The sequence below is a fragment of the Aethalodelphis obliquidens genome, unplaced genomic scaffold (assembly GCF_003676395.1).
Source record: "Aethalodelphis obliquidens isolate GAN/ISIS:26980383/991018 unplaced genomic scaffold, ASM367639v1 scaffold7, whole genome shotgun sequence".
Taxonomy (NCBI): domain Eukaryota; kingdom Metazoa; phylum Chordata; class Mammalia; order Artiodactyla; family Delphinidae; genus Aethalodelphis; species Aethalodelphis obliquidens.
In genome coordinates, this window is record NW_020837951.1 from 19,501,870 (window position 1) to 19,527,724 (window position 25,855).

The 25,855-nt window shown below is 50.6% G+C and overlaps 2 protein-coding genes across 2 annotated transcripts in view; one reads left to right on the forward strand and one right to left on the reverse strand.

The window, feature by feature from the left end:
• Window positions 1–9,308, forward strand: part of AKNA (AT-hook transcription factor) — a 39,998-nt gene extending 30,690 nt beyond the window's left edge. Inside the window, exons 20-24 of the mRNA XM_027105099.1 lie at window positions 426–572; window positions 2,031–2,126; window positions 3,704–3,820; window positions 4,087–4,279; window positions 8,200–9,308. Of these exons, the coding sequence (XP_026960900.1) occupies window positions 426–572; window positions 2,031–2,126; window positions 3,704–3,820; window positions 4,087–4,279; window positions 8,200–8,443 (797 nt within the window). The 3' untranslated portion in view covers window positions 8,444–9,308. The remainder of the gene's footprint in view (window positions 1–425; window positions 573–2,030; window positions 2,127–3,703; window positions 3,821–4,086; window positions 4,280–8,199) is intronic.
• A 3,305-nt stretch (window positions 9,309–12,613) lies between these two features.
• On the reverse strand, window positions 12,614–16,527 carry ORM1 (orosomucoid 1). The gene is made up of 6 exons (XM_027105978.1): window positions 16,167–16,527; window positions 15,630–15,772; window positions 15,299–15,369; window positions 14,356–14,463; window positions 14,108–14,211; window positions 12,614–12,803 (listed from the first exon to the last, which is right to left on the reverse strand). The coding sequence occupies exons 1-6, from the start codon at window positions 16,281–16,283 to the stop codon at window positions 12,738–12,740; spliced, it is 609 nt and encodes a 202-aa protein (XP_026961779.1). The 5' UTR covers window positions 16,284–16,527; the 3' UTR covers window positions 12,614–12,737.
• Between the last annotated feature and the right edge of the window lie 9,328 nt (window positions 16,528–25,855).

Here is a 25,855-nt window from a genome sequence, read left to right on the forward strand (position 1 = left end):
GCTTAATCGTCACTGCAAGATGGGTCGTATTATCCACATTCTGCAGATCAGGACACCAAAGCCCGGAAGCACAAGGGACTTGCCTGAAGGAATATGGCTCTGGAATCAGTGGCCCCAGCTCACTCCTTTCTAGCTGTGTGGCCTTGGCCAGGTTGTTCACCTGCCCTGCACAGTTAAACGGACAGCTAACAGTGCAGTGATAATAGCGTCCGCTCCTGGGGTTGCTGTGAGGGTACGTGCCATGAAGCATGCCAAGCGTTTAGCACAAGGCCAGGGGTCCAGATGTGTCAGCTGTGATTGCTAAGGGGCAGAGCTGGGTTTAAAATCTAAGCCTGCTCCAGAGCCTGAACTCGTGATCCACCCACTCCCTAAACTGTGTGACCCCCCCACCCCCTCTCCCTCTGATGCCCCTCTTTCCACCTCAGGTTCCGAATCTGAGCCAGCCTCCCCCAGGCTGTTCTCTGAGAGGGGCAAGACCACCGAGGACAGTCCACAGGCAGCTCGGAATAGAAGGAGAGGAGTGGGTAGCACCGGTCAGCCAGAGAGGGTCACCTTCCGGGGCCAATACACAGGTGGGCCAGGAGGGGGCGCTGGGTGGGCATGGTCCCCAGGTTGGTCTCTGTCCTGAAAAGGCTCTTCCATTTAGCCAGTGGACCATTGAAATACTATCATTTTTTTACGAGTTGTGTGATACAGAAACATCGGGGAGTATGGTCTCTTTGAATCTGGGTGTGTTTGTTTATTCATTCACTCAGCAAACAGTTTCTGAGGCCTCGCCTTTGACGGGGCCCATGCTTGGTTCTGGGGAAGCCCGTTCAGCTGGTCATTCATGGAGCGGTTTAAGGAGAGCTTGATGTTTGCAGGACCTGGGTGACAGGGTGAACACGGAATCACTCCTGGACTGCCTTAAGGTTCTGATTCCCCAGGGGGCCCCGTGTCTCACCGACTGGGTACCCGGCACATAGTAAGGCTTGAGGTGACGCATAGTAGGATTTCAGAGTGCTTAACATTAAAACAAATACGGATACGGCTCCTACTTTTATGACTCTGACTGCATAGCAGAGAAGACCAGTAACAAATAAGCAATTCGAGTAAATGTGTGAATTATAGTAAGTAAATTATAGACGTGGCTCTCATCCATACCTCACTGGGAGGGAGGGCTGTTAACCTCATACGATGCAGAGAAGGCAGGAAATGAGATACAATGTCTCCCAGCCGAGCAGATAGAAGCCGAGGGTTAGAAGTGAAAGCAGCAGTGCGTCCAGGGGCCCCAATGCAACACACACAGAGTATAAAGTGGGGACCCTGCACGGCAGAGGGGAGAGAAAAAAGTAATTAATCAGGCAACATTCTGAAGATCCTATCTGAGACTCAGGGATGGACGAGGCACGGGATGGCAGGGCTGGGTGCAGTCCCAAGACCCTGTCCAACCTTCTGATAACCTTGAGCACTTGACATCTGCCAGGCGCGGGGCAGGATACCTCACGGATATGACCCCATTCAGTCCTCCCAACAAGCCTATGAAACCCACAGTATGACTATCCCTATTTTCCAGCTGCTTGGAGCACAGAGAAAACACCACTGACTCCATGCCCAAGCCATGCTAATCCTAACCAGCAAGCCGGGGTATGCGGGAGTAGCGTCACACTGTGTCATTGCTTGTCCTGTCTTCCCGGCCTGCTCTCCAACCCTGACTGAGCTTGCATTTGTTGGTTGCTTCTGTGTATCGAGAACTAGGCAGCTGGTCCCTAAATAGGATCTGAGATGAAACAGGAGTCTGGAGAGAGCTTATAATAAACAGACAAATAAAAGTGTTTCTATGTATATGTGTATATGTACATGCCCAATTATATAGCTACATATTTATGCACATATATCACATGTGTGTGCACGTGTGTGTGTGTGCATGAGAAGATTGAGAGGGAGACTGTTAAACCATTTGGAGGAAGAGGGAGAGATCCTTCTTCTAAATCGTCCCCCATGCTGCATCCACGCCCAACTGACACTGACTGTCATGGTTTCTTCCCCAGGCCAGGAGTACCATGTTCTGACCCCCAAGACGGTCCCAAGAGGCAGCGGCCCAGTCTCCTGTCCCCACTGCCGACCCGCTAGGACAGAGGATCCAGGTAGGGGATGGTACCTGAAGAAGCGGCCAAGGCTACGAGGCTGCAGCTTCTTGCCCTTGGCCTTGGGGGTGCAGCTGGGCCAGACATGGGCCACCCTGAGCTGTGCGCGGGTCAAGATCCAGACAAGGGAGAGATTTTTTTCTGGTCTTTTTAGCCCTCCCAGGGAGTCCTGCCCTCACATCTATTCCTCCAGGTGCTTTGCCTGAAGCCACTCTCCTTCACCTTGACATAGAGAAGACATGAACATGATTCCAGAAGGTCCTGATGCGGGGAGGGGTGCAAGCAGCAGGGGGGCTGGCAGCATTGATTGTCTTATTTCCCCTCTGTCCTCCCTCCACCCCTCACTCTTTCCCCCAAACCCAAGAGTTTAGGGGAAGAGTAGTGGGGAGAGAAGTGGCCTGAGAATATGGACACCAGGTTCTAGTCCCAGTTCTGCCACCGACACGCTATGTGACATTAGGCAAGTTCCTTAACGTCTCTGAGCCTCAGGTCCACATCCATAATGAAAGGTTTGGAGATGGTCTCTGAGGCCCTTTCAAGCAATAATGATGATCATGATGGGGCTGTCGTTTATTAAGCCGTTACTATATACAGGGCAACATGCTAAGGGTTGTACTAACATTAATCCTCACAACCCTATGAAGTAGGTTTTGCACATTTTATGACTATGTCCATTATATGAATGAAGAAACTGAGGCTCCGAGAAGTCAAGTAACTTGCCCAAGGGCACACAACTTACGAGTGGTAGAGGCAGGATTTGAACCCAGGTCTTTGTGACTCTAAAGCCCTGGCTCTTCACCACTAGATGGCTGCGCCTTTGCTAGAGTCCCAACAAGCCTACCACTCATTCATTTATTCAGCACCTTCCCATACTGGGCCCTGGGCCTTGTCCCTAACAAACTCTTCAGCTAAGCAGACGAAACAGAATGGTCAGAACTGGGGTGGGGGAGCACATAGCTCAGCCCGGTGGGTGGTGGGACTTCCCAGAGGGAGTGACACTGAGCTGAGGCCTGAAGGAGAAGCAGATGGACCCTGGAATTCTCCCAGTTGTGGCGCTGAGGATTTGTACAGGAAGAGAACCAGGATGCCCACTCTCCTTCTGCTCACTAGGCCTCCACTGACTCGCCCTGGTGCCCAGGGGCCGTTGTGGGCTGGTCCCACCTGGAGAATGGGCCTGTGTCACTGTGGAGGATGACCCGTAGGTACAAGGGCTCCAGTCGGGAGAACCAGGCTTGAGATCAGACAGAGGACCACTGCTTCCCAGCTCTGAGACTTGGCAAATTATTCAACCTTCTGCAGCCTCAGTTTGCCCATCTGTAAAATGGGGGAGTGATGATGGTAGCTAGACCAGTGGCTTGTTGGATTTGATCAACTAATGCATGAAGACCCTGAGCAGAGGGCCTGGCTCAGGAGATGCCTCTCGATGTCATGGGTACCATCAATATTGCTGTCACCCAGTGGGGGCCGCTTGTCTCCTCTGCAGCGGTCCCTGAGGGAAGCTCAGTGCTGCGGGAGGCTTGTGGGGGCCCAGTGACTTAGACATGATCCTCTCCTGATGTCTCTGCCTCCTCTTCCAGGTGATGCTGGCACCAAGGACCCACTGGGACCATCTCACACTGAGACCCAGCGATGTCCGCTGTGTGGTCGAGTTGGGTCCTCCTCCAAGGGGGAGGGCGCAGACTCAGCCAGCTCTGGTAGGGACAGATGCTCCGTCTCTTCCCCCAGCTCCCCTGGATTCCGGCGTGGGCCCCGGGAGGGGGCACTTAGCCGGGGTGGCAGGTTGCGCAGTCTGGGATGGAGCAAACTGGATGAGAGTCGGCTTCCCCAAAGCGAGGCACTCCCGGCATGGCCGGCCCCGTGTCAGCTCTAATGGGGCTGGTGGGGCTGGGAGGACCCTCTGTTCTCTGTTGGATCTTCCCAAGTGGTGAGACTGTGTCTCTCTGGTGTCCCTCCCTGACAGCACCGGAAATGGCCGCCACCAGGAGAAACGCATCTTCTACCTCCAGCCCCAAACAAAGGAGCAAGCGGACAGGGTCGTCACCCGCGCCGCCTCCTGCACTGTGGTATCTGGCTGCCGCGCCCTCAGCGCCAGCCCCTCCTGCCTTTGCCTACGTCTCCTCGGTTCCCCTCGTGCCTTATCCATCAGCCACTGTGTAAGAACCTTCCGTTCCAGCCCTCCTAGCCTTTCTGTCTGAATCGCTTAACAATTAGCATTCAGACCTGAGTTGGGTAGCTGAGAACTCGGGCACTGAGTAGTCCTGTGTTTCCCCCCGCCAACACTCATGCAGTCACTCAACAAACCCTGAATGCTCCCTGGGCATCAGTGAGAGTGCTTGGCCCTGGGGACCCAGCAGTGAAGGAGGCTGGCAGAGGGCCTCAGGGGAACCTAGGACCTTAACCATCTTCCATCTCCTTATGGGACTTCTCAGAGAGCAAGTAATACTTTTTCAAAAACTAGGCTTTATTTTTAGAACAGTTTTAGATTTATAGAGAAATGGAACAGATAACACAGAGAGTTCTCCTATACCACCCCCCAAACACAGTTTCTTCTGTTTCTCACCTTGATATGGTATAGTGCAGTTAGTGAACCATGATTAATACATTGTTATTAACTAAAGTCCACAGTTCGTTCAGATTTCTTAGTTTTTACCTGAAGTGCTTTTTCTGTTCCAGGATCCCCCCCACCCCAAAAGTTACCTCATGCATTTAGTTGTCACATCTCTCAGGCTCCTCCTGGCTGAGACAGTTTCTCAGACGTTCCTTGTTCCCGATGGCCTTGACAGTTTATAGGCATACGGGTCAGGTCCACGGCCAGAGGAGCAATCACTTTTCACATGGATTTGGATGTACCATCAGTCAAGACAGAAAAAGCACAGCAGTTGAGGTGGAAATGGTCCAGGTTTTAGAGTCAGAGCTGTACTGGCATCCGGTCTGCCGCTTATTAGTGGTGTGGCCTTGGTAAAGCTACTTCCTCTCTGAGCCTCACTTTTCCCATCTGTTAAATGGGGTCAGAGTCTCAGTCACGTACAGTTGTATGAGGATTGAATGAGGCAGGTGGCGAGAGCCTCACGAGCTGTTTGTGGGGTTCGTAGTGCAGTACCAGCAAATGCTCTTTGCTGAATAAACGGCAGCTTTTGTCATCACAGCAAATGCTGCTGCTGTTAATACTGTCATTAGTAAGAGGAAAAAATGAGGAAAGGTGGCTTCAACATGACGGGACTGTGCAGGAAAAAAAAGGCCTGGACCCTGGAATTAGGAGATCTTTCTCCTTCTCCTGACTGTCATCAGCTAGTTCTATGCCTCAGTTTCCCTCACTGTAAAATGACTGGGTCGGGGGTCCTCTTCAGTGGTGTGTTGTCAGAAGGCTGTATTTGTGAGCAGCAAGAGGCCAGAGTTTCCATCAGGGCTGGCGCTTGGCAGGAGCAGAGGCCCAGGCTCCATCCAGCTCCATGAGGAGTCCTGCCTACAGCGCGGTTTCTTGCTTTCCTCTCGGCTGAGATAGGGTGGGTCGTTAAGGAACCCTCTGCTCCAGCAGTCAAGAGAGGCCGTACTGCATGCTCAGGCCTCTGATTCGTTGGACAGGAAAGGGTTTGCCTGGAATTTGGTGGCCCAGGAGAAAGCTCTGAGCGTCCACGGTAGCCATGGGTCTCTACTTCTGAGGTCATTCCAGATCCTTCCAGGCTTAGACCTGTGGGCAGAACTAGCCAGGTTGGTGTCCTCAGGCCTGGACAGGCCGTGGGGAAGGGGAAAGACCCTGAGCTTTAGTGCCCAACAGACCAGGCCAGCAGGTCACTTTGCTCCTGTGCCTCAGTTTTTCCCTCTGTGAAATGGGTTGTGGTGAGGATTAAATGAACTGATGCATAGCAAGCCCATAGTACATAGAAGGTGGCCAGTAACCACAGTGCTTCTAATGCTACTGGAATTGGGGCTGATGCCACCCTGAAGTTTCTCCAGCTGCCGGTCAGCAGGACCGAGCGTGCTCAGTGGCTGAGGCCAGGAACCCTTAGAAAGCTGAATGGGCCTGTGCTGCCGCCTGCTGGCCAGCCACCTTATAGCCTCTGCACCAGAGGCTTTCTAGCCAGTTTTTTGGTTTTGGGGGGTTTCTTGGTTGTTGTTTGTTCTGTTTTGTAGCTTCTGCCCTAAGGGGAGTTTGGGGTAACTTTCAGGCCAAGCTGGTCGTCAGAATTATCAGAAGGCAGGGGTGTGTGGGAACCCAGTACTTACACCAACTAGTCTGCCCTTAAGGAGGGAACTGGATTCAAGAAGCCCATTCATTCAGTTCAGATGATACGTATCAGCATCTCCTGGGAGCTAATTAGCTCTGGGTTTAAATCCAGCCTGCTCCTTCCAGCTCTTTGACTCTGGGGGAGTCCTCAGTAGCTGACATTGACAGCGCGCTGGGCATACAGAGCTTTTAACCTGAATTTTCCTATTACATCTACCCTGGGAGGTAGCTAAATATGGCTGTTTTCCATGGAGAAACGGACCCCTTGAGAATGATGTAGCTTGTTCATGGTCGTGCGGGTGGCCAGGGTTTGGGGAGCTTCCTGCATCACTCAGCTTCTCCGAGCTTCACTTTGCTCATCTGTAAGATAAGTATAAAAGTACCTACCGAATAATCAAGACAGTGCTGGTAAAGGACTTATCTCAGAGCCTGGCAAACGGGTCCTGAGGATGAGGATGCCAGCCCCAGGCCAGGCGCCGTGTTTAACTGAGGAACCGCCAAACCGCTTTCCAAAGTGGTGGCACCATTTTACACTCCCACCAGCAGTGTTTGAGGGTTCCTGTCTCCCCACATCCTCACAGACGCTCATGGCTATCTTTTTGCTTTTAGCAGTGAGTGTCTCTGAGGACACCCAGTGGGTGGGGAGTGTGTGAAGTGGCATCTCATGTGGTTTTGATTTGCACTTCCCTGCTGGCTAATGATGTTGAGCATCTTTTCATGTGCTTGTTGGCCATTTGTACATCTTGTTTGGAGAGACATCTGTTCAGATCCTAGCAAAGCCCTTTTTTCACACTGTGCAATAATGCAATTTAGAAAGTGAAGGGTCAGGAATAAGACCAGAGTTTACAGCGTGCCAAGCAAAACACCAGTGAATGTCTCCGGCCAAGTTCTCCTAAACCCATTCCTGCTCTATTTAGGGAACATGCTTCTTTGTCCCTCTCTCTCCTACACACTTTACTCCACAGGTGCCACGCCCTCTTCCTGCCCAGCATCGGTTTCTTTGAACCCTAAACTTGGCATCCTTGGAGGAATGCAGTTGTCATTTCTTGGAGAAACCTGTGCTTCAGCTCATGGCTCCTCAGCCGGTTTTCCCCAGAACTTTTTTTTTTTTTTTTTGCTGTACGCGGGCCTCTCACTGTTGTGGCCTCTCCCGTTGCGGAGCACAGGCTCCGGATGCGCAGGCTCAGCAGCCATGGCTCACGGGCCCAGCCGCTCTGCAGCATGTGGGATCTTCCCGGACCGGGGCACAAACCCGCGTCCCCTGCATCGGCAGGCGGACTCTCAACCACTGCGCCACCAGGGAAGCCCCCCAGAACTTTTAAACAACACCATACATTCCTGCAGGACCAGGCTGGGGGGGATGAGTGGAGCCAGACCCTCTCACTCCTGCAGAATCCTAATTATTATTATCACGTTTCTCCAGCGCTCCACACCTGACAAATAGGGCTCCATACATGACCTCTCTGATGAAGGGGCTTTGCTCCAGAGCCTGGGGTGAGCCTGGTCTCCCAGGCTCTCAGACTAGAAGCTCCAAGAAGGCGGCGGGCGGGGTCCGTGTTGTTTATTCACCACGGTGACCTCAGGCCCTAGTGCACTGGCTGGCACATATATGTTCCATTAGCATTTGTTCAATGAACGGGTAGATGAAACAGACCATTTTTGGGGGACTGTTCTGGTTCAGGCACTCCCGTTTACCTTGCTTCACCCCTCTAACACATCCCTCAGCGGGGCTCCTTTTTCCCATTTTAGAGGTGAAGAAACTGAGACTCAGAATGTAGGGGCCGAGCTGGGGCTGAGAAGCCCCCAGCCCTCTCCGCAGTCAGTGAACGCACTCGCGTCTCTCCCCAGGTACTACGCGCCTGCAGCACCTACCTCAGCCCGAGCAGCTGCTGAGTGGCCCCCCGCAGTCTCCGCTCGGCCGGCCGGGAGACCCCGCCACTCCATCCAGCTGGACCTGGAGGAGCTCAACAAGGCCCTGAGCCGAGCGGTCCAGGCTGCCGAGAGCGTCCGCTCCACCACCAAGCTCATGAGCCGCTCCCTGTCGGCCGACCTGCGCCAGGCCCGCGGCCTGCGGGGCTCCTGCCTCTTCTGACTGCGCTCAAGGCTCAGAGACGCACGGGGGGCAGGGCTGGGCAGTCCCTGTCGCCCTGGAAGCCCCGCAGACCCTCGTGAGGAGGGCTCCCTCCGCACCGGCCCTGCCTGCTCAGCCTCCGTGTTTCCAGAACGGAAAGGGTGTCAGCTGGTCCTCCAGAGAAGTCACTTCCTAGGGACCAGCCCTGAAGGAGGTGCTGGGACTGAGGCCACCATCTGTCCAGATGCCATCTCTGGGAGGCTCCTGGTCCTGCATGTGTCCATCTCTGGCTAACAATATGTATTTTATATATGGATGGACAGATTCCTGTTTTTCAAACTGAAGCATTTTCCTGGTCTTGGATTCTTCTTAGGAGGCCAGATAAGAAGGGACAGGGCCAGGGTCTCTGGCGAAAACTTGTCCACCACCTGTGACCAGCCACTCCAGAGTAGGTGTCTCTGGGAAGGACGTGGTGGGGACCTTTCTCCTGGTGACTGGTGGTCAGTGGGGCACTTTGAGGCCATTGGGATATCTCAGGATGACACACACCCAGCTTCTCCATAGTTGAGAGGCCTTTCCCGTGGGTCTGCTGGGATGGAGACACCCCCCGGAGGGCCCAGAAAGCCATCCACCATGGTCCCCCTCAGTACCTCATCCCGAGACCCCCGGCTCTACCCTGGGACCCCCGTGGAATTGAGCCAGCGGCCAGCTTCCTGCCAGGTCCTTGTCTGTGGCCATGAGGCCAGGCCATCTCCTGCTCCCTGACCTTGTAGCAGCTCAGACTTCAGCTTTTCTGGTATGTGTGTGCGTCAGTGATATTTGTATATTTGGGACATTAAAAAATCTATTTTCGTTATGAGAGCAAATAAAGAAGAGTGAATATTGATCTTAAGAAATGAAAGCCAAAACCAAAAACATTCCCAAAGCCACCCACATCTGTGGTGTGTGTCATCCACTTGTGGTTTCTCAAGTCAAGTTTGTGGGGTGAAAGATTTGGTGCCAAGTGGAGCCCTCTCCCGAGGGACCGGTTGGGTGCACATCTCCAGACTGCCTGCCTACCTCCCTTCAGTGCCTTCTGTCTCTCCAGCTTTCCCCCTCAGAACCATAAAGCTTTCCACTGGAGGGGCCTGCGAGGAGAGGCCGTCTGACCAAGCTTCTTTTATGTGACACACAGCAAATTGGTGTCTGCAAGAGCACGAGCCCGGACTCTCTTTCCAGTGCTCCTTTTGGCAGCAAACAGCAACCACAGCTGCCATTTACTGAGCGCCTCCTAGATGCCAATCCTTGAGCTAAGTGACCCACTGTGCGCCCATTTTATTGATGAGGAGACCGAGGTTCCGAATGCGCGAACTCACGATGGTCTGACTCCAAAGTCCATATACTTTGTCACTGTTCTTTCCTCCTTAAACCTCCATGACTTTCTCCTCCGCAGCTCCTGCTTCCCCTTCCCTTGGCCTTTTCTTCAGTCTTCCCCACCTCTCAACTCACTTGCTTCTCCCGGCCCTCCAGGACTCATTTCTATTTCATTTTCCAGCTGATCCTTCTCAGGAGAGTTGAAAACAGCATCTTGCCGAGATGGGAGATTTCTTGTTGGTTCTGAGCCTCCAGATCCACAACCTCACGGGAAGGTGGATGGGAAGGGGGAGCCCGAGGTGGGGGGCAGAGCAGTGTCTCCATGGCTGCAGCTTTGAACAAAGGATGCTGAAGCCTTGGTTCTGTGGCTCTTTGGAGGACACTGGCCCGTGGGCCACAGGACTGGGTGTCAGGAGCCAGGGTTATGGTCCTGTCACTCCAAATGGCTTAGGACGCTTGCACATAGAATTACTCCAATCATTCAGCCCAATTTCTCTGCCACCTGTGTGGTGCTGCTTCCCTCACATGACCATCACAAAGCCCTTGTGTCTGGAAGGAGACCATCCTTCCTTGTTGGAATCCTGGCTTCAGACGCTCAGTCCTCTTTATGCCTCTAAGTGGGCCAGCCTCAGACGTGGCCCCATGGCGAGGGCTCCAAACACATTTGCAAGATGGCTGGATTCGAGGGACCAACCTTACCCTAGGTATCCTACCTTCCTCCTGGGTGTCAGGTGGGCACTCTGGGGACACCTCATGGAGACACACAGCCCCTCTGGCCTGGCCCCAAGTCCTCTGAGTCTCACCCATCCTGCCCCTGCCCTGGCCCAGACACCCGCCTCTTCCAGGATGCTCACAGCAGCCTCCGTGTAGGTCTTCCTGCCTCCGGTCTGGGCCCTCCTAACTCGCCTCCCCAGATGGCCAGGCTGACATCTAAGGTAAGGGCCCTACACAGTAAAGGGAGCTCGGATGACAGTCCCCCTGCAATCTCACACCAGGACCTCCAGAGCCGCTCCACAGGGCCTGCGGCCTCTGCTGCAATTCACTTGCTCACCAGGTGCCCTCAGGGTAGCTGCTCCCCAACTGCGGTCTCCTCACTCCTGCCCTGTCCATGCCTTTATCCCACCATGTCCACTCTCGTCAGGATCGTCCCAGCTCCCTCGCAAAGTGAAAGACTGATCTTTCCATTTTGTTCCCGAGTGTGAACGAGCCCCAGACCCTTCCCAGGGGCCCAGGCTTAGATCAGAGCTGAAGAAGACACGTGGGGACACGTGGGGAGTAGGGGGCGTCAGGAAGGGAGGTTGTCTGTGACGTGCTGACGTTAAAACCAGTTTCCTCCTCAACAGTGTCCAAACTGGGCAAGCCTTGCTGGGTGAAAAACTGAAAACATACAGCTGAGTCTGAAAGAAATGAACGGTGGTCCAAACGTGCTCGTGTTTACACGAGTCTCCCTCCTGTCTCACCTGCATGGACCTCTGACTAACAACGCGTCTTTTATTTTAACTCCTGGTGATGTTTTTTGTTTTTGTTTTTGTTTTTGTGGTACGCGGGCCTCTCACTGTTGTGGCCTCTCCCGTTGCGGAGCACAGGCTCCGGATGCGCAGGCTCAGTGGCCATGGCTCACGGGCCCAGCCGCTCCGTGGCACGTGGGATCTTCCCGAACTGGGGCACGAACCCGTGTCCCCTGCATCGGCAGGCGGACTCTCAACCACTGCGCCACCAGGGAAGCGCCCCCTGGTGATGTTTTGAGGTAGAATAAGCTCAGTGTTTTCCTTCTGCTCAGACTGCTCTCTTTTCGTATCCACTGTTTGCTGAGGCAGACTCCCTTCTCTGATGGAGCCCTGGGCTCTAGGTAGGTAATTCTGTGGGTGAGCACAAGCCTGGCACAGTCCATATGCTCGGACATGTCCACAATTAACTTCGCCTGATTTAAGGACGGATGAGGATCTACTTACAGATGAAGACTAGGCAGGCGAGCGTGGTTGTTTTGTATGTAAGCAAGACCAAAATGAAGATGATAAGCAGAAAACCGTGGAATTTTGTGCTCTGTGGAAAGCACCCTAATTGGTTCAGGATTAAGGTTTGGTTTCCTTTTCCTTCTCCCTCCAGACCCAGCTACTTGGGGATGCTGCCGTGCGTGGGCCAGCCTGCTTCCTGACTTGGTAACAGGGCACCCCTGTGACCTTCATAATCAAGTGACAGGGACTCTATTTCATGTACTTAAGAGGAGAAACTTTCCTTCATTCCTGAAAGGATTTACTTTAGGAAACGCGATATGATCTGATAAGATTCTTGAAAACTCTTTTAAAAAATATTGATCATCAGTTTCTTGGTGACACCTGGGAGAAATTTTGATATGAATGGTGAAATTTTGACGATATCTCATGAATTGAGCAGAAATAAAACCAAACTGATTCATCTTTTAAAAATAAATAAATAGATAAATAATAAAGTAAGGGCCCTTGTGTTCAGCACCACACTCCTGGGTCCTCACCGCCCTCTATCTACCTGAACTCCTCTTCAGGGTCCTCCGCTTCGATGTTCCTTAAACAGATCATTGGCTTGCAGTGGGAACAGCAGGTGTTATCAAGCTCCTAATCTTTCTAGAGTGGTTCAGATGCCCCTTCCAGGTAGCCTTCCCAGACTTCCCCACTGGAGAAGGAAGCTTCCCCGTGCTGGGCTCTCACAGCACTCAGTGCATATAGTCATCCATCCTGGCACAGGTGCTGGGAATTATAGCAAGGGCCCTTCCAACCAAGGATCAACTCAGGGCAGTGGTCGGCCGCGGCTCAACTGAGGCGGGCACAACATGAATGAACAGATGAACAAACGAACAAGCAAATGACAACCTGACTGTACCACAACAGACGCTTTATTGATGCAACTGAGGGAAAGAGCTGAGATACGAAGGGTGAGCCGGAGGCTGAGGATGGGCCCGCAGAGTCCCCAAGGTCCTAACCCAATGCTAGGACCCTTCCTCTTCCTTCTTCCTTTCCTCCTCGTGCTGCATATGCAGTGGTCCGCACAGATCCTGGTGGGAGAAGACAACACGTGATCGGGGGAGGGCGGGGGGGTCTTCTGGGGGAAGAGGGAAGTAAGCTCTGGACTGTAGTTCCAGCCCAAGCAGGGCTTCAGCTGGGTGACCCTGGGCAAGTCATTCTCTCTCTCTGAGTCTCAGCTTACTCACCTCTGAAATGGAGGCTCAAACCCTTGACACCTGGCATGTCTGAGCACTTATGACTTGCCATGCCCTTCTGTTGATCTCCTGGATTCCTCACACCATTTTTTTTTCTTTTATTTTTTTGCGGTATGCGGGCCTCTCACTGTTGTGGCCTCTCCCGTTGCGGAGCACAGGCTCCAGACGCGCAGGCTCAGTGGCCATGGCTCACGGGCCCAGCCGCTCCGCGGCATGTGGGATCCTCCCGGACCGGAGCACGAACCCGTGTCCCCTGCATCGGCAGGCGGACTCTCAACCACTGTGCCACCAGGGAAGCCCCCTCACACCATTTTGAAGATGACGAGAGTGAGGCTCATGGTGACCTGCGGCCTGTCCGAGGTCCCCCGGCCAGTGGACGGGGGCAGCAGGCTGCTGGCCACGGGACCAACTCCAGTGTCTGTGTTCATACGCCTTTTCCCGGGTTCCCGAAAGCAGGGGATGATTTGTGCCACCGGTGGTCACGGGAAATGACCTCTGGTGGCACAAATCTGTCTAGATGGAGACGTTTTTATTTTAATAATCATGAAAGTATTTCACATGTATCCACAAACGTGTAGCCAGTTTTTGGTTTTTGTAACCAGTTTAAATCAGCTCTGTGATTTCAGATATGATTACACAGGACGAGACCATGTAAAGCCTTGCATTTAACACAGGTTTAAAAGAAAGTATTAAGAAGATTATACAGATAATGCTCAGTTCCAGCAAAAATTGGGACGGTGGCCCTGGACTTGCAGTTTGGGTGACACCTAAAACCACAAGACTGATTCCCCATCACACGGACATTAGAAGCCCGGGGGTGTGGCAGGCAGCTGTAAATGATCATTCCCCGTGTGCGTGTCTCTTTCCCAAGTTCACCACACCTTGGCTATGCTCTTCCCCTCCTGTTAGCCTTTACAATCCTCCCCACCTGCTCCAGGCGTCCTCCCTGATTCCCAGTGACTTTTCCCTCCTGGGCACTCGTCCATCACCCGGGGGCCCTGCAGTGAGGCAGGTGCTTAAACAGGATATCCTGCCTCACTGTGCAGCTTTGACTGACAGCTTCCCTCTCTGGGCCTCTGAGGCTGCCCAAGGTGGGACCACCCTCAGGGGGGCCACTGCCCGGTCCTCCTTGCACTTACCTTTTTCTCATCGCTGTATGTGATTTCTGACTCGTGAATGCCTATGCACTTGATGGTATCAAGGAACTCTTTCTTCTGCTCCTGGGTCACCTCTGGCTTGTCGGCTACAGGACGGAGCAAGGGGGCCGGGTGAGGATGATGGGGGACCTAAGTGGGAGGCCAGGGAGGGCTGGGGTGCTGGGGGTCCCGCCCGAGTAGTGGTGGTCCTGGGGTGAGGCTTGGGTGGAGTGGGAGTTTGAGGTGTTTACCATAGAAGGACATGCCCACGTTCTTCTTGCCGTTCCAGGAGGCAGAAAGAATGAAGGTCTTGGGGTGCTTGGTGAGCAGCAGGTCAGCAAAGTGTTCTTTACCCGACTCTGGAGGAGAGAGCCTCTGATGAGACCACGGGGGCGGCACAACAGTTCCTGTCTCACGGGGGAGGAACCTGGGTGTGCCCAGGGCCACACAGCCAACCAGTGAAGACCAGGGGTTGTCTTAGGCCACTGGTCACTCGCTCCTTCTGTGTGCCAGGCTCTGCACTGAGCACTCTCTATGTGTGGAATCATAGGAGCCTCACATGGACCATGGCTGTCAGAGCCTTTCTCCCCATTTTACAGATGAGGAAATCAAGCCCAGACAGGAGCCTTGGGGCTGCAAAGTGGTGTCCGTTCAATTCCGTCAGCATTTGTGTGCTCCTACTAGGAGCCCTCTCTGCAGTGATGGTGGGGAAATGGGCGAAGTCACTGCCTGCCCAATGCAGGCTCCCACCCTTAGCTCCCCGAAGATAAGGAGTTTTCCCTGAAGATAAGGAGTAGTAGACAGAGAGGTAGGACTGGAGCCAGTCTGGGGTTTAGATCCTATTTCTAATTATAAGCTGTGTGACCTCGGGGAAACTACTTGACGTCTCTGTTTCCTCATCTGGTCACTGTAATGTCCTCCTAGGGTTGTTTGTGAGTATTAAAGGGATTAATCCATATAAAGCACTTCAAACAGTGCCTGGCACATAGTAAGAGCTCAACAATGTTGGCAGTTATTACTGATTATTTGCTGTGTGCAGGCACTGGGGCCACAGAGATATAAAAGGTGGGCCTGTCCCGTGTTCTCTGTGTTCAAAGCCCCCAGGGCCTTAGTCCAGGCCCCCGTCTTTAGGCTGGACAACCCACCATCTCCCCACTCCACACAGCAGCCCTCCACCTGAGGGCTGGGCCTCACCGTATGTAGACAAGGTCCCATTCTTGCGATAGACCGTCACGGAGCTGGAGTTGTAGACGCACTTGTTCCCACTACAGTCAGACAGGAGAGGGGAGAAAAGCAGTAAGATGGTCAAGAAGTGGACGGTCACCCATCTCAGTCATTGAGGGCCAAGAGTCAGGTGGCAGTTGGAGTCAATGCCCCCCACCCCCCCCCCCCCCCCCCCCCCGCCTAGTCCATCAACGGGAAGGCTGAGGCCGGGAGGGAAGATGGACTCGCTCAAGGTTTTTCTGCAGCTGGGAGTGGAAGCCGGAAGCTGAGGCTGAGGGTGAATTGGTGTGTGGGGTCTCACGTGGTCTGGTACTCTCTGAGAATTATCTTGTCCTCCGCGTGCTTGGGCTCAAAGTAAAAGAAAGCTGCCTGGATCGATCTAGCCGACTCGTTGTACTCGGGGTTTCGGAAGGCTGAGCCGATATAAAACCACTTGCCAGAGAGCTGGGGAGAAGCCAGGAACTGGTGATGGAGGCTGGAGCTGAATCCTTGAGAGTCAGCTGGGATGAGACTCAGCAGATCTCTCTCCTCATTTTACAAACAAGGAGACTGGGACCCCAGATGAGGAGTGGACGTGCAAGAGCTCACTTGGAGGACCAGACATCTCCCCTCACCCCACCCTCACCCCTGGGCAGCCCCTCCTTGGCCAGTGCAGAATTGTTCCCTGTTGAGGAACCTTGCAAAGAGGCGTCGGAGTTTGGAGGCAAAGAAATGCCTCCAGAGGCTGGTCAGAATTTCACCCCAGGACCCAGGATAGAAAAGGATGGCATCAGGAGGGCAAAGGGAAGCCCAGAGATGGAAGCAGCTGCCCATGGCACTCAGGGACTTGGGCACTCACCCTGTCCAGGGTGGCATTGGTGATGGGCACCACCGCCGTCAAGTTGGCGCACGCCGGACTCTGGGCGTCCAGCAGAGGAATGAGGCTCAGGACGGCGAGGGCCCAGGGCAGCACCATGCTGAAACCACAAGGCACCTGCCGCCAGGAAGACTGGTGGCTGGAGGGTGCCAGTGACCTTTAAAGTAGCTGTGGGCGGGGCCCTGGAGGCAAGCTATGACACAATCTGGTGAGCTCTTGGAAAAGGTCTTACACAAAACCTTCCCTCCATCCCACAAAGCCAGCTATAGGTAAAGCCCGCAAGTCTAATTTGTGTCCCTGACCTGGAGGAGTTACAAGGGTCCAAAGGTCTGGCTGTTCAAAAGCAAGGTGAATGTGGGCCAGCCTGATATTAGTTAATGTGTTTAGATATTGATAGAGGGGCCTGTCGGCAAACTCTCCTGTTTTCATTCAATTCCTGTCCTACTAAGCGCCAAGACTTGAGAAGGACCCAGCCATACATCATGGGCTGAAGGCAACTTAGAGAGTTCCCAGGTGAGCTAGGGGAGGGGGGAATGAGCGGGGGAGGGGTTGAGGGGTGGGAGGTGAGGGCAAACGTGGGATCAATTCCAACTGAGTGTGGTGACACCTGTGAAAGAGCAAAAGTCCAGAGGCCCCCAACCCGGTCCTGGAGGCAGGGACCTTTCCAGAAGAAAGGGGCGTCTAAGTTGAACGTCTATTTCCAGTAAATGTTTACTTGAATCACCTCTCAGTATCTAAAACAGGAAATTATCTCTGCGATATCCCCACCCCCTGCTATATGAGCTCGCCTCTCTTTTCACCCATATATTCCCAGCCCTGGGACAGTGCCCAGCAAGTAGCGGACGCTCAGTATATACCATGGCATAAATAATTCCATTGTCCATTTGCATTTCTACATGACGGGGTCAAATCTGTATTCGAATAAATAAATACTTTCCAAAAGTACTATTATGATAAGCTTACAGTTTTGTATTCGTATTCATTTCATGTATTTTGAATACTTTTTCATGTGCCAGTATAGTCAGCAGTTGTAATTTGAATGGACGCATAACCTTTCATTCACTTCTTGGATTCTAACTTCCTTGAGCATGTCCTCCCTTTATATTTATAGCACTTTATTTTATTTTTTCCAGGTTTATTGAAATATAGCTGTCTATAGCATTTTATATTGTGATTTTTCCTCTGATGATATGTGTCAGAGAGCATCCAAATTTCTTTCAAGAGAAAGAAAAACATGTCTTTAAAATGCAAGACTTTAGGGCTTCCCTGGTGGCGCAGTAGTTGAGAATCTGCCTGCTAATGCAGGGGACACGGGTTCGAGCCCTGGTCTGGGAAGATCCCACATGCCACGGAGCAACTAGGCCCGTGAGCCACAACTACTGAGCCTGTGCGTCTGGAGCCTGTGCTCCGCAACAAGAGAGGCCACGATAGTGAGCGGCCCGCGCACCACGATGAAGAGTGGCCCCCGCTTGCCACGACTAGAGAAAGCCCTCGCACAGAAATGAAGACCCAACACAGCCCTAAAATAAAAAAAAATAAAAAGAAAAAGCAAGACTTTAGCAATATTTAAAATTGCCCCCCAGATACACACATAAATAAATAAAATAGCCCCCAAACTAGAAACAATTCAGATATCCACCAACAGGAAAATGGAAAAACAAACGGTGGCATTTTCATACAATGGAATCTTACTTAGCAACAAAAAGGAATGAACTACGGATACATGTAACAGCATGAATGCATCTCAAAAACATTACGCTGAACCAAAGAAGCCAGACTCAATAGTGCACGGACTGTATGATTCCATTTACACAAAGTTCTAGAACAGCCAAAACGAATTATAATGGTAGAAATCAGATCTGTGGTTGCCTTGTCATCTGACCGCCAAGGGGCATGAGAGAACTTTCTGAAGTAGATGACCATGTTCTGTATTTTCACTGTGGTGGTGTTTACACACGTATGTATATTTGTGAAACTCTTTGAACTGGAAACCAAAAATGTGTGCCTTTTACTGTAAGCCAATTATACCTCAATTAAGTTGATTTTCAAAAACCTCTCCCCCAAAAGAGAGAAAACAAAAATGTGATAAACCAAAGAACACTAACGATTTTTAACGCTGCACCAGTCTAGCAATGCAGAAATGATTCTTTCTCTACGTCCTTGTCAGAATTGGAATTTCCCTTCTTTTTCTTTTCCTTTCTTCTTCTTCTTTTTTTTTTTGCCAGCTCAGTTAGTGTTTTGACTTTGCATTGCTCTAATTGGAGTCTTGCAAAATGACTGGAGCTCCTCAAGAGGGAAGAGTGCGGGTGAGGGAGAGTGTGGTATGTGAAGGACCAGGATATGCTCTGTGTGGCTGGAGCCTGTGATGGGGTCGGAGGGATGGGGGCTGATGCTCGGGGACGTTGATGGGAACCCGAGCTGCAGAGCACGGAAGCCAGGCCGAGGAGTCTGCAGTGGAGTCTGGGGGTGTTGGGGAGAAACGGAAAAATTTTAAGTGAGGTGGAGGGGGTTGACTAGTCAGATTTGTGAACAGGGGACGGGGAGGGCAAGAGCAGGAGAACTTGGCAGAGCAGTTGGGCAGTGGCATGGTCCAGGTGTGAGATGATGGGACTGGGCACAGATTCAAGACACTATTTTATGGAGATGCTGAACACCATGTGGGGACGGTGCCACTTTAGACCTGGACCACTGGGGCTCCTACCTGCAACCCAGAGCTTTAGCGGCCCTCACATACCACACACACACAGACACACACATACAAGGACGCACACATACAAGGACACACACATGCAAAGTTCATTCAGCAACGCACAAGCACCTCTGTCACTTGGGGTCTGGTACCTGGTATTGGCACAGGGTGACCCATAACCCTAAACTTCCCTCGTCACAACCAACCGTGTTCAGACCCCAGGGGAAAAATTCTTCCCATCTTGTACTCTATCCTTGAAATATCAGGCATTTGGACATTATATCCAAAGGTCCTGAGGCTTTGCGGGGGATGCTACTGCTGATAAAGTAGACAGACACCACTTCAGAATTCAGGGAGGATCTGAGTGGACTTAGAGGTAATGAAAGTGGGCAGGACCCTGTGGGGGCCCTCCTGGGTTAAAAACAAACAAAAACAAAACAAGTTTCTTCTTTATAGAAAGAAAACAAAATGGGGGAGGGGAGGCTTTAGTCTCCTAGGCCTTCTCTGAGTCCCAAAGAGCTGGCTCACGCAGTTAATCATTAGGGCTATAGAGACACAGGACTCCTCGTCCCTCCTGAAGGGATGTTGGTAACAATCTCATGCATATCTTTGATCTGTTTTGCAGAAACTAAGACTCCAACCCAGGTGGAGGATGGTGACTACATCCTGACCACAAGCACATAGACCCCAAACTATTTGGAACCAGAAGGTTGATGATAAAGATTTCTGAAACATCCGCTTGTTACCTCACTACCAACCAATCAGAAGAAGGTCCACGAGCTGATCACGCATCCGACAACCGCTAACACATATATATGGAATTTAAGAAAAAAAAATGTCATGAAGAAGCTAGGGGTAAGACAGGAATGAAGATACAGACCTACTAGAGAATGGACTTGAGGATATGGGGAGGGGGAAGGGTAAGCTGGGACAAAACGAGAGAGTGGCATGGACATATATACACTACCAAACGTAAGGTAGATAGCTAGTGGGAAGCAGCCGCATAGCACAGGGAGATCAGCTCGGTGCTTTGTGACCACCTAGAGGGGTGGGATAGGGAGGGTGGGAGGGAGGGAGACGCAAGAGGGAAGAGATATGGGAACATATGTATATGTATAACTGATTCACTTTGTTATAAAGCAGAAACTAACACACCATTGTAAAGCAATTATACTCCAATAAAGATGTAAGAAAAAAAAAAAACCCTCCCCCATTTACCCTCCTTGCCTTTAAAAACCTTGTGCCCCAGCCAGCTAACGAGATGGATTTGAGACAAGTCTAGGTCTCCCATCTTCTGTGTTGACACCTCCTCAATTAGTAAACCTTTCCCTGCTCCAGACTCTGACATTTCAGTTTGGCCTCACTGTGCGTGGGGCGTACGAACTTGGGTTCAACAACAGAAAGAGAAAAGACAGTAAACTTTCTCATTCTTCCCTCTCAGCATAAAGGCAGTAAGTTCTTGCCACATTAGCTCTTGCTTCCCAATAGTACTGAGAATCCATTTTTTGGTTTTTTGCAACGTGTATTTGGGGAGGCCCTCCTGATTTAGAAATAGGCAGTATTTGCAAGAGTTGCACATGGTAGCTGAGAGGTATTTTGCAATATGAAATCATTCGTATTCCTGTTAAATTCATGTGTAGGTAGATGGAACACACATTAGGCGTGAATCTGATTCTTGAAATCAGCAGCTAGAGGTTGAATGCTAGCATTGTGAATAATTTACAGCTTTATAAAATTTTTGAACAAGACTTAATCCATTGATTAAATTTCCAAAACTTAAATTGTAAAGAGTCAGCTTTATTTTAAAACTTTTGATTTATAACGTTTAGGTATTTAGACCAATGGTCTTTGGGTCTTCCTTTGTTCGTGCGAAGAAATGCTAGGGTTGCCTATGTGGGGGAAGGGTGAACAGGGAGGGTCAGTAAGGAGCAGGACTCCGTCTTCCTTTTACCCAGAGCAATTCAGCTCTGGCCTAACCTGCATGCCTCTTGAAGCAAAACCGCAGACAGTGAGTGCGATATACAGTAAGTCTAAGTCCCCTACATATGAACCTTCAAGTTGCGAATTTTCAAAGATGCGAACGTGCGTTCCATCCATGTCAGGCGTGAGTGACATTGCAGCTCGCCCTCTGTCTCCTGTTGCTGATGATCCTTCAGCTCTACCATCTTCCACCCCCTCTCCCTCCTCCAGTCAGTAACTCTTCTTGCCTGTTCACTCGATGTCAGCCCCTGGATGCCAGCTGTTGTACTGTACTACTGTACTTTTCAAGGTACCATACTGTAAGATGAAAAGTGTTTTCTTTATTTTTTGTTTGTTTTTTATGTATTATTTGTGTGAAAAGTAGTATAAACCGATTACAGTACAGTACTATATAGCCGATTGTGTTAGTTGGGTACCTAGGCTAACTTTGTGGACTTACGAACAAATGGAACTTAACGAACATGCTCTCGGAACGGAACTCATTTATATGTAGGGGACTTACTGTAATACAAAATACATACTTGGTCTCTACCTCCCTTTCCTGGCACACAGCTCATAAAACTCTTGGGCTCTCCGAAGTGATACTTGTCTTTTTGTATGCTAATAAGATGTCTCTTGGGTGGGGGCTCCTGGATAGACTCAGGATGGGAGCTGGTTATCAGGGAAACCAACTTTGTGATTAGAGGGTTGGAACTTTCAGCCCCACCCCCTCACCTCTGGGAAAGGAACTGGTGCTGGAGATTGACTTGGTCACTAACGATGATGACCAGTGATTTAATCAACCATGCTCACGTAATGATGCTTTCAGTAAAGTGCTAAATGATGGGATTTGGAGAGCTTCCAGGTTGGGGAACATGTGGAGGTGCTGAATAGGTGGCCAATCCTGTTGCCAAAATCTCGACACTCTGTGCGCGATGCCGAACAGAGTTACGGAGATGGAGATTTTGGAAGATAAGAGAGATGGCTTTATTCCTTTGCCAGGCAAAGGGGGAAAACACAGCCTCAAGAACTGTGCCCCCCTCCTGGGGAATTACAGAGGTTCTTATAGGTGGAGTTCACAGTCCAAAGTGAGTGATAAGGATCAAAATGGTGAAGGTCTTGCATTCTTCTTCTTGCATTATTTCAAAACAATCACCGCTGGCGTCAGGCAATCCGATAACCCTGGGTTATCAGCCTGGGACCTTCTTTCTGAAATGCAAACAGCTACAAGGGGTGATTTGCTACAAGAGTGTGTAGGGAGAATAAACACTAGAATTCACAGAGAGAGTTAGGGAGTGATTTATGCAGGACATAATTCACACAGAGAGTTAGGAAGTGATTTGTGAAGGATGTAATTCCCATAGAGGCTAGCTTTGTGAAGGACAGATCTAGTTACAGATACTACAGATTAGTAACAGTTAAAGTAAAGCTAGGAGTGATTAACTCTTTCAGGCCCGTTTATGTTTCTTCTCTGTTCCCTTTACTTTCCTTGTTCTCAGGAGAAGAAAAACTTCATTTCTATTTTAGCTGCAATCCAAAGAGGGCCTGGAAGCTCCATACCCTTTCCCACATACCTTGCCCTATGCATCTCTGCTATCTGACTGTTCCTGAGTTGTATCCTTTTATACTAAACTGGGAATCTAGTAAGTAAACGATTCTCCTGAGTTCTGTGAGCTGTTCTAGTAAACGGCCAAACCCAAAGAGAGAGGGTCGTAGGAACCTCTGATTTACAGCTGGTCAATCAGAAGCACAGGTGACAACCTGGATTTGTGATTGGCATCTGAAATGGGGACAGTCTTGTGGGACTGAGCCCTTAATCTGCAGGATCTGATGCTAACTCAACTCTGGTTAGCGCTGAAACCGTGTGCCCCTAAAACCGAGTTTCTTTACTGAGTTTATGATTAATCTCTCTATCCAAAATTTTATTTCCTTTCTGTGCAGCCCCTGTTCCCCTTGGGATTGAGGAGTAACAAAGAAAAGGGGAGACTGAAACTGAGCAGGACCCTGCAGGGTCTTGCTCGGTACAAAAGCCTCTTCATGGCCCCTGTTTCTTTTTTTTCTTTAATATTTATTTATTTGTTTGTTTGTTTGTTTGTTTGTTTTTGGCTGCACTGGATCTTCGTTGCTGTGCGTGGGCTTTCTCTAGTTGTGGCGAGCAGGGGCTACTCTTCGCTGCGGTGCACAGGCTTCTCATTGCAGTGGCTTCTCTTGTTGCAGAACACGGGCTCTAGGGGCGAGGCTTCAGCAGTTGCAGCACTTGGGTTCAATAGTTGTGGCTCGCGGGCTCTAGAGTGCAGGCTCAGTAGATGTGGCACATGGGCTTAGTTGCTCCGCGTCATGTGGGATCTTCCCGGACCAGGGCTCGAACCCATGTCCCCTGCATTGGCAGGCGGATTCTTAACCACTGCACCATCAGGGAAGCCCTGTCCCCTGTTTCTTGCTTGCTGAAATGAAGGACCTTCCTAAGCCTTCCCCGAGTTCCAAAGAGGAGGCTCAAGCAGTCCTCCTGAAGGGATGTAGATAACAATCGGATACATATCTTTGAGTGGTTCTGCAGAAACTAAGGCCTGCACCCAGGTGGAGGATGGAGACTACATGCTGACCACAAGCATGTAGACCCCAAGCTAGTTGGAACCAGAAGGCTGATGATAGAGATTCCTGAAACATCCCCCTGTTACCTCACCATCAACCAATCAGAAGAAGGTCCACGAGCTGATCATACATCCTAAGATCCTCTCCCCTAACACTTTCTTTTAAAACCCTTGCCTGAAAGCCATTGAGAAGTTCCAGTCTTTTGAGCATGAGCTGCCCATTCTCCTTGCTTGGCACCTGCAATAAACGCTGGACTTTGCTTCACCACAGCCCGGTGTCAGTAGATTGGCCCTGCTGCATGTGGGGCAAGTAGACCCAAGTCTGGCTCAGTAACAGTGTCAGAACTGAACTGAAGCGTAGGACACTCAGCTGGTGTCTGGAGAGTCAGAGAACCACTTGGTGTTGGAGAAAATCCACACACTTGGTGGCCACAAGTCTAGTGAGCAGAGGAGAGAGAAATGAAAGTTTTCCCTTACAGTGAGTAAGCGGAGTGCCTCTCCTGGGAAGCAGTGAGTGGTCCTCACCGTCCTCAGCCTCAGGCTGCCCCTTGAGGGGCTTCTCACTCTCCTCCCAAGAGGCTAGCCAAGTAGCTTCTCCAAGCACACCCAGCACTCACCCTGACACAGTACAATTTCCTCTATCTTCTTACATTTTAAGGATGCTTTAGTACCTCCATGAATTGAAGTCTTGGGCAGCCCTCCCCAGCCTGCCTATCTGTCCCTGGCACAATGTCAAGAGAAGTTTGGCAGGAAAGAGACAGAAAAGCAATCAGGGCAGTGTACGATGCTGGTAAAGAGTTGTCCTGGTTCTACCACTTGCTAACTGTGTGACCTTGGGCAAGTTACCTAACTTCTCTGTGCCTCAATTTCCCTACTTGTAAAGTGTGGATAATAATAATAAACTCCACTTCATTGGATTGTTATGCATAGTCAATCAGTTCACATTTAGACGAACTAAATATCAGATGAAACAAATTTGCTTCTAAGGGTCCTTCTATTATAATAACCATCATCATCTGTTTAATGACAAGCTGGGGTGGTGAGGAAGGAAAGACAGATTCCTGCATTATATAAATACTTCAGTGATTGCAGGTTACATCCTACTTCTAAAGACATCAAAATGCAAAATTATGTCTATATTAGATTCAGGAAAATAGGATATTTTCCCCATTAGATACTTGAGAAAACCAGTGGCCCAGGAGGGTAAGGTAACAGGGTGAAAAGATGAGGTTTCTATAATTAGGGAAATGCACCATTTTGAAATGATTCACTTTCTGAGAAAACCACTTTATACAGATTTCTGGCCATTTTATACAAGGCCAGGGCTAAGCTCTGTGTCTGACAACTAATTCGTGATCTTATCTACGTGAGCAACCACAAAAATACACGGGCAGAGCAAACAGTACAAATTAGGAACTTTGTGTCTGGGCTGAGGAAATACCAAAAAATATTTGTTCAAATTCACATCCTGTTTTGTGATCTTGGGCAACTTATGTAACCTCTTTGGACTTTAGTTCCCCCATCGGAAGAGCCAGGGTGATAAAACTTGCCCCTGAGGGTTGTGCGTGAGATGAATACGGATTACACTCAACACGGCTCCTGGTTCATGGAAAGCGTGCAAGAAATTGCAGCCACTATTATTTTGAAAGGTGCTATTACGGGTTGAACCATATGAAACTGTGGATTTTAAATTATTTATTTATTTATTTTCATTGAAGTTGATTTACAAGTTGTGCCCATCTCTGCTGTGCAGCAAAGAGACTCAGTTATACACGTACAGACATTCTTTTTATATATTCTTTTCCATTATGGTTTATCACAGGATATTGACTATAGTTCCCTGTGCTATATATTAGGACCTTGTTGTTTATCCCTTCTAAATGTAATAGTTTGCATCTACCAACCCCAAATTCCCAGTCCATCCCTCTCCCTCCCTCCGACCCCTTGGCAGCCAGAAGTCTGTTCTCCATGTCTATGAGTCTGTGAAACTGTGGATTTTATAGGTCAGAAAGCAGTTGAGTATCATTCAATTTCACCCGGTTCGTCCAACTATTATGGAACAATGGCCTGGTCTGCGGTTGGAAAGCAGGGAAGGACATGTCACTCCCATTTTCCTGGGAGAAAAACTGAGGCCCAGAGAGAGAGAATGACCCACTCAAGGCCATGTCACAGTCAGGAAGCTGAGACCAGAATCCACCTGCCAGCCTCTCCCCTTCTTGCCCGTCCCGCTCTCACTTTCCCAGCACCAGGCTGCCGGTCATCATGGAATGTGACTGTCCCTGGGGCTTGCCTCACTGTGGACAGAGCGAACACAGGCCTGGGGTTCCCTCTGGAAGTCCACCGTGGCTGTTTCTGGACACTGGGTTGTGCAACGGGAGATTGGGAACTGTGGGGCTGCCAGCTGGGGAAGAGCTGCCTTGTGTCCCTGACAA

Coding starts and splice junctions, on each gene's coding strand:
- ORM1 (XM_027105978.1), bottom strand. CDS start 16,283: ATGGTGCTGCCCTGGGCCCTCGCCGTCCTGAGCCTCATTCCTCTGCTG. Junction 15,773..16,166: donor CCAATGCCACCCTGGACAGG/GTGAGTGCCCAA, acceptor GCTTCTCCCCAG/CTCTCTGGCAAGTGGTTTTA. Junction 14,464..15,298: donor TGGGACCTTGTCTACATACG/GTGAGGCCCAGC, acceptor TCTCTCCTCCAG/AGTCGGGTAAAGAACACTTT.